This window comes from Leptonychotes weddellii, unplaced genomic scaffold (genome assembly GCF_054177405.1).
Source record: "Leptonychotes weddellii isolate Sample4059 unplaced genomic scaffold, ASM5417740v2 HiC_scaffold_711, whole genome shotgun sequence".
Classification (NCBI taxonomy): Eukaryota; Metazoa; Chordata; class Mammalia; order Carnivora; family Phocidae; genus Leptonychotes; species Leptonychotes weddellii.
Window position 1 is genome coordinate 1 of NW_028040704.1, and position 14,970 is coordinate 14,970.

Sequence of the window (14,970 nt, forward strand, 5' to 3'; positions counted from 1 at the left end):
CAAATAAATAAATAAATCTTTTTTTTAATTAGAAGATAAAAACTGTTACAATCGATACATTCTGCTGAATCCAGGAAAATGTTTCTTTGCCTAGAAGTGATTAGCACATAATTAGCCATAGCAAAGACTCTATGTTATTATGGAAAGATCATGATATTTTGGTCCAGAGAGCCACAGGTTTGCCATTTGTGAGCAGAATGGCTCAGCAGAATGGTTTTCTCATTTGGGAAGCAGGGATAAAGTACTTCTAAGATTGTAATTAGGATCAAATAGATAACGTCTGGAAAACGCTCTATGTACTATAAAATGTTATGTAAAAGAAAGGTATTATTCCTTTTGTAACAATTTGCAGGGTAAGGTAACTGAGCACTCCAGATGGCAGTTGACTTTTTCCTAAGATTTGAAGTAAGTTCAGTACCGAACTGATTAAATAAATTCTGTCGGGTGAATTTCTGTTAAATCAAGGGTATTTCTAATGAAAGTGTGTGCATGCATACACGTGTGTGTCTGTGTGTGTGTGTGTGTGTGTTGCGAACTCGACGAATACACCAGCCTATTCGTTAACTTCAGAAAGCTTTTCTCATGACTGAAATCCTGAGAATGTGGGCATCCATAGCCTGGAAGAGTCCCCTGTATTTCACCGGGGTGAAAAATAATCACCAGTGGTCAGGTCATGCAAGAAAGCTACACTTGAGGAGAATCCAATCTGTAGGAAGATTTAGAAGGTAATGAAGTGCAGTTCCTGAACTAGCACATATCGTCTCTGAAATCCCTGAGTAAAGACCAGAGGCTTCACCTGTTTTTCACTGTCAATTGCCTCAAGCTATAAATAGGTCTAAACCTCATCTCTCTCTTTTTAGCAGAGAAGGGTCGGATTACAGGTGCAAAGCAAAATCATAAAATGAGTGTCAGGGTATTTTATACTGTCAGGCAGTCATCCCCACAGCCTCCTCTCTCCTCCTTTCTACTGTGCTATCCTAGAATCCAGGACCCCGGCAACAATGCCTCTGTTGAAACTTGCAGGTAGGTGTGCAAAAGTGTTTGGAGAGCTCGATTCTTTTAAATGCAACCATTCCTTTAAGTATCTTGTCAGCTTTGATGATCCTTTCTTTAGGGTCAGAGTAGCTTTGATAATACTTTTCAGGAAGAAGCAAGGCATGATTTTCAAGGATTTTTTTCTTTTTAGTTTTGGAAGGGAGGTAATTTCCTAAAACTGTATTATGTGGTAGCATCTTGGATGATCCCAGTTTGAAAACTGTAGAAGATATTTAAAATCTACTCTGCTCAGTTAAACAAAGCTGGTGCCGTCACCTTTCTGAGAGGGGTCCCCTATAATGTCTCTAGCTAGAGGATTAGTTGACAACCATGAGCATAGTGGAAATATTAACCCAATCAAAATCCAGGTTTGTACACATAGTAATTTTTAGAATAATAATGTCTTTTTCATTACAAAAGAAACACATGTCTCCTATGAAATAAGAAAGAGAAATTACACTGAAAATAAAAGTAATAACACTCATGTAGAGAAGGCAGAACATTTAGGAAAGTAGTAGTAAGAAAAAAACAATCACCATCCCATCATCCAAAGATACCACTTTTCACATGTCAATTTATTTTCTATGCAAATTTAAAGAATTTTTAAAAGCATTGTTATGATTATTTCATACATGTCACTTTATATCCTGCCCTTTTTTGGCTTAACACTGTGACTTAATCATTTACCATAGTTTTTTAAACTCTCCCTAAACATCATTTTGAATGACTGTGTAATATTTTAATTTTCTTAACTAATCCCTTAGGTTCTTTACAAGTATAATTATACTCTGAGAACAATATTTGCCCCTAAAGCTTTTTCCATTTTTAAGGATGAAAATCAGTCATGGCTGTTTGGTAGGTGTTTCTAAATTGTTTACCAGATGTGCTTTTTTTGTAAGCATTGTAAGAGAGTTTCCATTTCTCCAGATCAGATTTCTTTAAAATCATATTTTACAAAGTGTACCTCTTTAAAATTATAAACATAAATTTAAAGAGCCATATTAGAAAGGAAAAGAAAAGAAAGGGATGTGTACTGGCCATATTCCTAGGGGTTTCTGATGGCAGCAAATTATAGGTAAATGGAAGAATAACTATAATATCACATTCCACCACACCCCTTTCTTGTACAGTCTACACCTTTCTATTCCAAAGCACCGATTAACAGCCCCTATGATTTCTGAAAGTTGTTTATATATTTTATCTTGTTTTTTTTACTTCATACAGCTAAAGAAAAACGTGAGTATTTTGGACTATTTTTCCTGCTATTTGCCAAATGGTCAATTAAAAAATGATACTATTCATTAATTCAGAAACAAGAGTATTTTTCAGCAGTGTTTATTAAATGATACCATTGAAAGCCAACAGAGATTAATAATGACCAGGGGTGCCTGGGTGGCTGGCTCAGTTGGTTAAGCGTCTGCCTTCATTCAGCTCAGGTCATGATCCGGGGACCCTGGGATCGTGCCCCGTGTAGAGCTCCCTCCTCAGTGGGGAGTTGGCTTCTCCCTCTGCCCCTCCCCCTGCTTGTGCTCTCTCTCTGTCAAATAAATAAACAAAATCTTTTTAAAAAAGATTAATAATGACCATAGATATTCCATAGCATTGCAAATGAACTCATGGATTTTCTGGACTCCAAAAAACCCCCATTTTTTAAAGAGAATTTCATGGGGCGTTCATTTGATGTTTTAAAATAAACTGATGTTCTTCTTTAGATATAGATTAGCCAAGGAGGTCTATTGAGTCTTGCCTTAGGAAATCCTCAGCTCCAAAACGAAACATTTCATGGTATATTTTTGTGACCAGATAAAATAAAAATCTCACTTTAGATAAAACTGTAACTCTATGTTCCCCTCCATCTCAAATGAGACTTGTCCTTTAGTTGACGGATAGTAGGTCTGCCTTGGAGTTCCTCCATGAGATGAGATACGGCGGACGAAACACCTACGACCTGTCTTTCTTACACAACCCGAAAGCACTGCTGAGAAATAAGCATGCTTTTCTGGATCTGTTGAGTGAAGAGGCAAGCATGATATTCCTTTTCTCAAGAATCTTGCACTTCCCATGTTAATAATAATAATTCCCAACTTCTTTATAGTACTGTGTAGTTTTTAAAGTATTTCTTGTTTAATCTTTATAACAGTTCTCTGAAGTTGACATTATTATTAGCACTCCCCTGTTATGATGATGAACACTGAGACTCCCTGTGATTATGTGGTTTGCCCAAGGCCATCCAGCTTCTACAGACACTTTTTCTCACTCCACTCCTAGTTCAGTGTTCTGGCTTCATCATTCTACTACTTGTTTCTATTCTCTTGTTGATTCTATATGTAAATGCAGATGTCCTATCCTCAAGATATTTCCACTCAGATGCTCCATTATTGCAAATGTAATATGCTCAAAAAAGAACTCAACAATTATCTATACAGATCCAAGGGAGTCATCTGTCCTTTATTCCATAAATTCAGACTGTCACCATATCTTATCTCATCATCTTTTGAAATACCAGTTTCACTCTTTCCTTCCCACAATCATCACCACTCCCTGAAATATTTTTGAAAGGCAGAGTTCTTGAATTAGGAGTCAAGTTTCAGCTGTGGTTGCATGAAGTCAAAACAACTTGTTGATTCAGTGGAAGGAAACATCAACCATATAATTTGGGGGCATCATGTAAACCACTTCTTGACAGTAGAGTTTCTACTTTTCAACTGTCTATAGTGGCTTACAGAGATGCAACCTTAGTAAAAACAAGAACGTTTAAAAATATGAAACAAATGGATATGTGCGGTCCTAGATAATGACTGCTTATTCCGGAAGAGCCGGATCTTGAGCAAGTAGGATTTGGTTTCTGGGCATCCATTTCCCTGCTGTCCTTCCTGAAGCCTCTATCAGCATTGCCACAGACCCACCATGACAAGCCAGTTACATCCTCATCCTCATCCCCATCCTCATCCTCATCCTCCTCATCATCATCATAACCAGCTAGCCTATTTTTATTTGCCTTTCATGGTGCATGAAGCCTCTTCTAACTTCTGCTTGCCATTCATCCTTGAGGCGCATGTGCTTGCTTGTGATTCTCATGGAGGAATGATACTAATTTCTGGGGATCAGTTGGTAGTGGGGTGGGGAGGTATTCTCAGACTATCAAATGTATCTACTTCGAGTTCCATTTGGTCCTTTGTGGATTGTGGTACTTCTCAAAGAGCTACTCCAGAGCATCCAAAGACGGTTTTCAGTTTCAGGCAGTGCTTGAGTTTAACGAAGCAAATAGACGCATGAAGTTTGGCCAGTAGAGTAGATTTCTGTTGTTCTCCTGTGATAAGCCAGATGTTGAAAGCAGGATGACCTGACAGTGTTGGCAAAGTTATGAATCAATTGCTATCATTTCCAATGTATGCTTCAGCCTAAACTAAGTCATATCATTTATCATTTCCTTAATAGCCCGGAATTAACCCCAAATACCACATAGCTGTCTGACCAATGCTGCCAAGTTACATTATTCAGTCTGAGCTGGTGCTTTATACTCTGTAAAGCATTTCCACATACATTACCATGACAGCCTATGAGTGAGGTTTTGTAGGTATTAGTCTTACCACTTTACAGATAAGGAAACTAAGACAGAGGAAGGTGAAGGTGTCGGTAAGTGCAGAACAGGGACTTGAGCACATTACACTTCCTTAGGTTAAATCTGAAAATGTGGCATTTTGGAGACCTGTATAGATACTGATGGAAAAGTATGCAAGCAGTTTGCTTTGTCATCATATGAAGAATGTTCCATCTTCTCCTGTTGCTTCAAATAGCTAGCTGTTTGCCAGTCTCATTATTTGCTACCTGCTCTTTTCTGGAAATACCAAGAGATTTTAGAAGTATAAGAGGTAATGATGAAACAACTGGGTATGTGGAAAATGCAATGGAACTTAACAGAAGAACAGATACTTAATGGCCATCACCACCCTCTATGATGAAATTAGTTCTCTTACATCAGAGAGTCTTGGGGTTAGTCATTGCCAAGCAAAAACTCACCCCTCCAACCATTCTAAGAATGGGAATATTAAGGGGTGCCTCAGTTGGAAGAGCATGCAACTCGATCTCAGGGTTTTGAGTTTGAGCCCCACATCGAGTGTAGTGATCACTTAAAATAAATAAACTCAAAAAAAAAAAAGGATGGGCATATTAAAGCATGTAAGAGTAAAATTGGCTTTCTAAGGGTCATTCATTATGGAGGACCACGTGTCCACAAGAATTGGGACTCCCAACACTGAGTAGTAAATTTCAATGGCTCCCTTCCCCCACATACCAGCATATCCTCAAGTTTTCAGGATTTGAAATAATGTGTGAGAGAGACACAGTATCTGCTCTGTGAGGAAGAAAGACCCAAAGGACACATTTATTTCTCAGAACTACCTAGATCCCTGGTTCTCTTTAGGAAGAAAAACTCCAAGGACTGACAATCCTACTCACATCTTCACAAGCATCAGAAAAACTTCACCAATCTAATGAGAAGGACTATGTTGCATGGTTACTATGAAGTCAGATTTAGCCCTGCCAGAAACAGGTGATCTTAGATTAAGTGCTAGTCCTGCAAGAAGCCAATCCCATCTTTAGGACCTCCTGAGATGTGCTGTGAGAATTTGACCTGTGTCTCTGAGAATGGATTTCCAAGCTACCCACCCAGAAACCTCTAAAGAGAGAGCAGGCATTGAGCTCTGACATGTTTCTGGGACGCTGGTTAGAGTATAGGGGAGCCATGCCCCCAGGGCAGTCCTTAGCACTGTGCCTTACACATAGCAGGAACTCTCTGATGACCTCTGACAAAGGGCTTAAATACTAACCCATGAAAACCTCTTCTAGAAATTGATGATGCATTACGTAGCTTTGCTGAAAAAGTGTTTGCCTCTGAAGTCAAAGATGAGGGAGGCCGTCATGAGATTTCCCCCTTTGATGTGGATGAAATCTGCCCAATTTCTCATCATGAGATGCAAGCACATATATTCCGCCTGGAGGCCACGTCCACCTCTATAAAAGACAGGAGGTAAGCGGTGTAAGGGGAATGTTGGGACACTGGGACACGGGAAAGGGAAATGTCAGGGCAGATAGTTCACTGTGCCAGAGCTAAAATTCTTCCCTCTCCCCAAGATCCCCCACCCCAGCACTGTATAAGCTAGGACAAGATTACCAATGACTCAAAAGAAGAAAACAGTAGACCTCCTGTGCTCATCGCATCTTCCTTCAGTTGAAACCTCCCTATCTACCCAAGCAAGAGGATGAGAGCTCTATGCAAATTGTTCCAAACCACTGTGGGCTGATGGCTGCTGGGTACATACTCAGCTTACACACCATGGGTATAGAAACCAGAACACGAGAGCCTCATCTTCAGAGTTTGGTTCTAGCCAACTTTAGCACTGTGCTATCTGATACGAATATTGCCCTCTGGTCAATCTGACCTTCTCCGGGCCTCAGGGATACAACCCTCCATTTCTGCCTTTCCGCCCTGGTCCTCCTTTTCATTTTATGTCTTTAAGGAAAGAACAACAATCCACCTTCTTGGGCATGCCCCATAGGACCTAACGTAAGTCTTGGGTCAAAGTAGAAACTCAATAAATACTCCTTGATTTGAGGAAGTAATATTGATTAAGCAACTTATAAGTTCCATACACTAAATCTCACCGAATTCTTATAAGGTGGGCATTATTACACTACTTTTTCATATGGGGCAACACAAGCTCAAGAGTTTAAGAACAAGCACAAAAAGACACAGGTAGTAACTGACATAGCCTTGCTTACTGTGGTACCCAGACTGCCCATCTGCCTGTGAAGAACAAGGTCATGCTGAAAGCCTTCTAGCATGTTCCCGAAGGCCCACTGTTCCAAGGGCTACCAGGAAGAAGGGAATACAGTCATGTGATACCTCTTCCCATATGGTTGGATCCTGTTTCTGACACCCGCTGTCATTTTAATGTTCACCTTTTGTCCTCAAAATGAAATTGGACAGTGAAACCTCAATCTATCACAATGAGACTCCCAATGAAGCCAAAGTTAAATCCTTTTATTTTTGCATTTCAAACCCAGAAAAAAACGTTCCCATGGACAGAAGACCATTAACTTGTCCATTCCCCAAAGTGAAACATCTTCCACCAAACTGTCCCACATCAACGAATACATTTCATCTCCAACCTACCAGACCGTGCCTGACTTCCAAAGAGTGCAGATCACTGGAGATTATGCCTCGGGGGTGAGTCGCTCCTTGCCCCTCAGATGCAGCTGCTGGGAAGACACAGCTTGATTGTTTCAGCTTCCTTGCTTCGTCCCCTTCCTACTGAGGAAGGTGTTAGCTAAGCCATCCTTTGTTATACTTCCTTATTGCCTCTCAATACCAATATGCTAGACCTTCTATTTCTGTTTTGCTCTATCATCCCACATAATTTATCCTCCTTGTATCTCATTTGCTTGCACATGGAGAATATGTGGTAGAATGCAGTGTGTGTTACAGAATACACTAGACAAATTTGGGCACAGGAGACAGTGAGAACAGCTGGTGGGCTAGTCTCACTGAGGCTATCACAAAGTCGGACAGGGAGCCTCGGGAGACACGGGGGGCTCTTGGGAAAAGATGGGCCCAGGGCAGCCCTAGACTAGAGAGAAGGGCTGCGGGTAGCATAAAGGAATCAAAGAAAACAGATGGGAAGAAAGAGAGAGAGAGGGCGCCTGGGTGGCTCAGTTGGTTAAGCGACTGCCTTCGGCTCAGGTCATGATCCTGGAGTCCTGGGATCGAGTCCCACATGGGGCTCCCTGCTCGGCAGGGAGTCTGCTTCTCCCTCTGACCCTCCCCCTTCTCATGCTCTCTCTCTCTCTCTCTCATTCTCTCTCTCAAATAAATAAATAAAATCTTTAAAAAAAAAATAAAAAATAAATAAATAAAAAAAAAGAAAGAAAGAGAGATGAGAAGAGTGGAGAGCCCAGAGAAAAGAAGGAAGATGAGAGGCTAGAAAATTCTAATGGGGCTATTGTTTTTGTTTGACCAACGGTCATCTCCGATTTCATTACAGATGCTTACACAGTAGGTTATTGCCTGGAATAGACTCTAGTTATGCCACAGGGATAGTAAATTCATGTCACAAACAACTTGACCTTCCTGTTCTATCCAAAACAGTTGGGCAACTAATAAATCTCTGCCACGTGGACTTGCAGAATCAGCATCATATTGGTGAAACTGATGGTTAGCTATCAGTCTATGCTCCAAATATAGTTTTAATGACCCATCCTAAGCCCCCTTCTCATGTAACTGACCCCCTTAGGGTCAGTTCCAAGATACTTAAAAGTGACAGAGCAAGGAAACAAACACGATTCTGGTTTGTTCACTTTCTGTACGATAACATGGGTCCTCTGCAAATGGCAGGCGTTTTAGATAGTAAATAACTGAAAGGAGATGTTTAATAGAGAGAGGGAAAACAAAGATTGGAGACCTCTGGAGTTAAAAAAAAAAAAAAAAAGGGGGCGCCTGGGTGGCTCAGTTGGTTAAGTGACTGCCTTCGGCTCAGGTCATGATCCTGGAGCCCCAGGATCGAGTCCCGCATCGGGCTCCCTGCTCAGCGGGGGGTCTGCTTCTCCCTCTGACCTTCCTCCCTCTCGTGCTCTCTGTCTCTCATTCTCTCTCTCTCAAATAAATAAATAAATAAAATCTTTAAAAAAAAAAAGCCATAAAAATTAGGAGACAAACTTGATACCTCTGTACTTGGTAGGAATAAAAATAAAAAGAAGGAAGATGGGAGGGAGGACAAGGTTCACAGAAGTCAGGGAGTAGCTGCTTCTCCTCTGAAAGCTGGAGGGCATCTGAAACCATGGCCTGGAGTCTTAGAAGAACCAGTGTATTGCAGTACCTGTTGGCTGGATGTGGTTGAGCTGATGAGCAACACCCTACCGGGTTGTAGTCTATGCCCCATCGGTCTTCACCCTTGTAATTGAACAGAGAGGTAGGGAGATCAGGACTAAGTTTCCAAGGCCATTAATCCCTGATAATCAAATGATTTCATTTAATCAGGTCTTATTGAGCACCTACTCTGTGTGAGGCATTGTGTGCTAAGTGCTGAAGACACCAAGGTGAATATCTTTTCCAGCTCTTATCCTAGCGAAGATAGACTGGTGGCCCATTATGTGGCAAAGGAACAAGCATGCCACATTAGAAGCAGACCCCTAGCTCTAGCACCTGAGCCAGACTTTCTTAGCTAAGGTCAGCAAGCCTTTAAAAAGAGTTCAACTGATTGGGATCAATATCTGGACCTCAAACACTGGGAACACTTATATTGGTCCCAGAAAGTCTGTGGGCTCTGATGATGAGCATTCAGTGATTTCAAGTTATGACTCCTTGGGCGTGCCAGGCTCAGTCAGGAGTCGGGGATGGCACATGGGAGAGGCCAGTTTAGGAAATTTCCGGCAGTTCTAAGAAAATGTTACTCTAGAATCTTGCTATTTTTAGCCATGGGTAAAATTCTCTTTAAAACCATCCAAAAGGGGCGCCTGGGTGGCTCAGTCGTTAAGCGTCTGCCTTCGGCTCAGGTCATGATCCCAGGGTCCTGGGATCGAACCCCGCATCGGGCTCCCTGCTCTGCGGGAAGCCTGCTTCTCCCTCTCCCACTCCCCCTGCTTGTGTTCCCTCTCTCGCTGTGTCTCTCTCTGTCAAATAAATAAAATCTTTAAAAAAAAAAAATTATAAAAAAATAAAATAAAATAAAAAATAAAACCATCCAAAAGATGGGGCGCCTGGGTGGCTCAGTTGGTTAAGCGACTGCCTTCGGTTCAGGTCATGATCCTGGAGTCCCGGGATCGAGTCCCACATCGGGCTCCCTGCTCAGCGGGGAGTCTGCTTCTCCCTCTGACCCTCCTCCCTCTCATGCTCTCTGTCTCTCAAATAAATAAATAAAATCTTTAAAAAATAAAATAAAATAAAATAAAACCATCCAAAACAGTGGAGTGCCTGGGTGTCGAAGTTGGTTAAGCATTCGACTCTTGGTTTTGGTTCAGGTCCTGATATCAGGGTCCTGGGATCAAGCCGCATGTCAGGCTTTGTGCTCAGTGTGGCGTCTGCTTAAAGATTCTCTCTTCTGGGCGCCTGGGTGGCTCAGTTGGTTAAGCGACTGCCTTCGGCTCAGGTCAGGGTCCCGGAGTCCCGGGATCGAGTCCCACATCGGGCTCCCGGCTCAGCGGGGAGCCTGCTTCTCCCTCTGACCCTCTCCCCTCTCATGCTGTTTCTCTCTCTCTCTCTCAAATAAATAAATAAAATCTTAAAAAAAAAAAAAATTTAAAAGATTCTCTCTTCTTCTCCCTCTGCCCCTCCCCGCACGCTCTCTTTCTCTCTAAAATAAATAGATAAATCTTCAAAAAAAGTTTAAAACCATCCAAAAGAATGGGTGATGTCCTGATGCATCTATAGCTATAGAAGGCAGTGCGTGCATGACAGGGTTGGAAGGATGTGTGACACTTTATTCATCCCCAAATATTTCCTTCACTGACCAAAAAGTAGTGTGAATTCTCAAATTAGAGTGATGTCATCTTTCAGTTGAGATACTGTCTTTAGAAGCCCGTATGTTACCTGGAAGGAAGAAAGTATTCTCCATGTTAGAATGGGATCTTTTAATCACATTTGCTAGATAATCACTGCTTTCTGGCAAAACCCCCAAACAAGCACCAGACTATATAAGCAAAGTCTTGCAGAGCAGGTGAGTTTTAGTAGAAACAGAAGAGTTGGAAAAACTTCAGGACCTGCTCCTGGAGGAAGACCCAGGGCCCAAGTCAAGTAGGAAGAAGCCATGTGGGCAGGCAAGGTTCAGCATGGGCAGCAACAACCAGGAGAGTGAGCTCGTACCAAAAACAAACTTAACCCGCTTCTTGGATTTTCACAGGAGCGACTCCTGATACTCTGACATTTTCTTGGCAGGTTACAGTTGAAGATTTCGAAATGGTTTGCAAAGGTCTATACAGGGCATTGTGTATACGGGAGAGGTATATGCAGAAGTCATTTCAGAGGTTCCCTAAAACCCCTTCCAAGTACTTGCGGCACATGGAGGGTGAGGCTTGGGTAGCAAATGAGAGCTTCTACCCAGGTAAGTAATTATCTTATGCAGTGTATGAAATAGATCTTTAGGTTTAACTACTAAATATCAAATATGCCCCTAGATTACAGTAGGCCCCCCCGACCCAATCCATGGTTTCCATGGTTTGGCTTTCTGCGGTTTCAGTTACCCGAGGCCAGCTGAGGTCCATAAGCAGATGATCCTCCTGATTTATTGTCACGTCTGTAGTGGCCTTATGCTACGTCACAATGCCTACATCAAGCACCTCACCTCATCTCACGTAGGCATTTTATCATCTCTCATGATTATCCCAAGAAGAGTGAGTATAGGGCAATAAGATATTTTGAGAGGGGCACCTGAGGGCTCAGTTGGTTAAGCATCCAACTCTTGATTTCAGCTCAGGTCATGGTCTCAGGGTCATGAGATTGAGCCGCGTGTTAGGCTTTGTGCTCAGCGGGGAGTCTGCTTGAGATTCTCTCTCTCCTTCTCCCTCTGTCCCTCCCCCCGTTCATGCTCATTCTCTCTCTCTCTCTCAAAATAAACAAATGAAATCTTAAAAAAAAGAGGCCACATTCACCTAACTTTTATTACAGTAAGTTGTTATAATAGTTCTATTTTATTATTAGTTGTTGTTGTTAATCTCTTACTGTGCCTAATTTATACAAAAACAAGTAAGTTGATAGAGCAGTAGCCCATTAATAGGTATGTAGGAAAAGACATAGTATATACAGGATTCAGTACCATCCACAGTCTCAGGCTTCCACTGGGCGTCTGGGAACATAGCCCCTATGGATAAGGAGGGACTACTGTAGAAGTAACCCAGTCTAAAAATATCATACTCATCTTTGACTCCATTGTCTCACTTGCCCTTAGGGCAGTGAGACTATTCTGCATGATACTATAATGGTGGATATGTGTCAAGCCTAATCATATGATTAATTCCGTACAACATCTCTCAAAATCTCCCCTCTTTGCCATTCCCCAAACCCTAATTTAGGCCTATATTTCTCCTTGGCCAGATTACTGCCATAGTTTCTGACCTACTCTGTTAAATTCTAATCTCACTCCCTTTCGGTTCATATTCACTTTAGTGCCAATTATTAAAACAGATCTGAACATGTCCTTCTCCTAACAAAACCTTTCACTGCTGCTCATTACCTACAAAGTTAAGTCCAGTCTTTAGCCTGGAATTCAAGGCCTGCCATCAGCTGGCCTCCTAACTGCATTTTATTTATTGATTTTTGGTCTTGCACCCTCATCCTATTTATCTACTCCACCTCTGTTCTGGTGGGAAGTATTTCCTGTCCTCCATTTGGTTCAGCCCTTTCCTGTCCTGTACTGTTGTCATTCTGTGCCCTGTGCCTGAACAGGGGAACAGTTCACTTTTTCTCTGTATGTCCAAATGTCCAGATCCAACCTCATCCTTCAATGTGCAGCCCAGATACTATCAATTCCTGTCTTCCTCTAACCTCTGGATAAATCTAAGCTATATGTTTTGACTTTCCATAGTACTTTATTTACGTATCTCACTTTTTTACTTTCTGCCTTATATGAAGTTAAGTACCTATTTTTCAATAATCAGATTTTAATAATTTCACAGATTTCTATTGTATAACTTTATCATAATTTATTTAACCAATTCTTACTTTTAGGCATTTAGATTTCTGACTTTTAGAAATTTATTTCCAGTAAGGCTACAATAAATGGCTTTATATAAAAATCTTTGTGTAGTTGCTTTACATCTTTAAGAATATACTTCTAGGATTGAAATTCAAAGGAGGCAAATATTAAAGTGTTTCTGAACTTCAGATTGTGATATCATTAAAGATTTCCAGTTCTGCCACTTCTCTATAATTCCTTTTTTTTTTTTTAAAGATTTTATTTATTTATTTGAGACAGAATGAGAGAGAGAGAGAGCTCATGAGAGGGGGGAGGGTCAGAGGGAGAAGCAGGCTCCCCGCCGAGCAGGGAGCCCGATGCGGGACTCGATCCCGGGACTCCAGGATCATGACCTGAGCCGAAGGCAGTCGCTTAACCGACTGAGCCACCCAGGCGCCCCCTCTATAATTCCTTTTAATATTAAAATCATACTAAACATGTATCCAGTTTGGTAATGCATCAAATCAGTTTACCTATTTTCTACAATAGCGACATTTAGGATATCTGTTTTGCCTTTGTGTCTTCTAAATTATGCTTTGCCTCTCTAGGATGTTTAAGTGTAAAGATTCGAAAATTAAGATTTGACACAGCAACATACTGTTTCACATCTCTCATGTTCCTTAGCTCCCAGTTTTGAATAGAAAATGCGTGAGTTTTTCTTTCTATATTATTTTCCCTACTCTGGCCATGAGTCATCACTTACAAACTGAAGACTTCCTGCTGCCTTGGGCACATACTTGTTGAAAGTAAAAGGCTAAGCGCGTTACAGGCCGTGACAGCACGGAATTTGTTCTTGGCTTTCTTAGGTTGAAATTGTTAGCACTGGAAAGGAAGGGACATTTACCCACAAAATCCCTTCTCAATTCCTTTGGCAGACATTGTAAAATGGGAGGTGCTTTAAAAGGTGGGTCATATATTGTAACAAGAACTGTAATTCTTACAGTAAGAATTTATTTTATATTTCCATTTATATTAAATCCACTCTAGGTGGAGCACAAAGGCTCTTTAGGGCAGTGAGACTATTCTACATGATACTATAATGGTGGATACGTGTCATTATACATTTGTCAAAACCCATAGAATGTACAACCCTGAGAGTGAACTCTAAGGTAAACTATGGACTTTGGGTGGTTATGACCTGCCAGTGTATGTTCATCCATCGTAACAAACGTACCACTCTGGTGGAGGGTGCGGATAGTGAATAAGGCAGTGCGTGTGTGGGGGTAGGAGTATATGGGACCTGTGGACTTGGTGCTCAATTTTGCTATGAACCTAAAACTGCTCTAAAATATAAAGTCTATTAAAAAATAACTGCTCTAAATTAAGACTTACAGAGAAGGTTGGTTTTGTTAAGGAAAAGATCCAAATTCTACTTTTTGACTGTAGTTTGACTTTTATTTCTATGCAATTATCTCACAAGCTAATAAAATGTTCTAAACAGAAAGCCTTTGATAACCTACTGTAGTAGATAAAATTATTTGTAAGTACTACATCAATTATGTGAACAATACTTCTAAAGAGCTTGAAATCATTCTTACGCTAGAAATGATCTTACAGTTATTTTACACTACTAATTTAGTCCCTTTGGAAAATAATATAAAAATAAACTTTAGCTTAGCCCTGGATAATTATAACCTATGACGTACAGGATTCCAGGCGAATGAGATCTTACAGCATTTCATATTTTGGTTATTTTTATGCGGCCATTTATCTTATTTCTTGATCTATTACTCTGTGTTTTATTGAAAAAGTCTTTACCCCTCCTGTGAAGAAAGAAGACCCCTTCCGAACTGATGACCTCCCAGAAAACCTCGGTTATCATCTCAAAATGAAGGATGGTATAGTTCACGTCTATCCTAATGAGGCAGCAGCCGGTAAAGATGAGCCCAAGCCACTCCCTTATCTAAATATGGACACCTTCTTAGATGATATGAATTTTTTACTTGCTTTAATTGCCCAAGGACCTGTGTAAGTGTTTAATGATGTCTGGCCTATTACTACTCCCACCACTACTTCTGCCGCCACCCCCACTACTACCCCCACCCCCACTACTACCACCACCCCCACTACTACCGCCACCACCCCCACTACTACCCCCACCCCCACTACTACCCCCACCACCCCCACTACTACGCCCACCCCAACTACTATCACCACCACCCCCACTACTACCACCACCACCCCCACTACTACTACCACCCCCACTACTACC

General features: G+C 41.3%; 1 protein-coding gene across 2 annotated transcripts; it reads left to right on the forward strand.

Annotated features, from left to right (window-relative positions):
- The first annotated feature begins 911 nt into the window (after positions 1-911).
- LOC145719783 (AMP deaminase 1-like) lies at positions 912-14,756 on the forward strand. Of its 2 annotated transcripts, XM_081811335.1 has the most exons (6): positions 912-1,023; positions 2,260-2,271; positions 5,884-6,064; positions 7,102-7,264; positions 10,964-11,129; positions 14,510-14,756. In XM_081811335.1, exons 1-6 carry the CDS (start codon positions 1,002-1,004, stop codon positions 14,728-14,730), a joined length of 765 nt encoding a protein of 254 aa, XP_081667461.1. In that variant the 5' UTR covers positions 912-1,001; the 3' UTR covers positions 14,731-14,756. The 2 variants fall into 2 exon arrangements, with proteins under 2 accessions (XP_081667461.1, XP_081667462.1); XM_081811336.1 differs by lacking the exon at positions 2,260-2,271.
- Positions 14,757-14,970: the final 214 nt, after the last annotated feature.

What these genes read in the sequence shown, in the direction of transcription:
- LOC145719783 (XM_081811335.1), top strand. Translation starts at nt 1,002, where the DNA reads ATGCCTCTGTTGAAACTTGCAG. An exon ending in CTGGAGATTATGCCTCGGGG is followed by an intron (nt 7,265 to 10,963) that starts GTGAGTCGCTCC and finishes TTTTCTTGGCAG; the next exon opens with GTTACAGTTGAAGATTTCGA. An exon ending in AAATGAGAGCTTCTACCCAG is followed by an intron (nt 11,130 to 14,509) that starts GTAAGTAATTAT and finishes TTATTGAAAAAG; the next exon opens with TCTTTACCCCTCCTGTGAAG.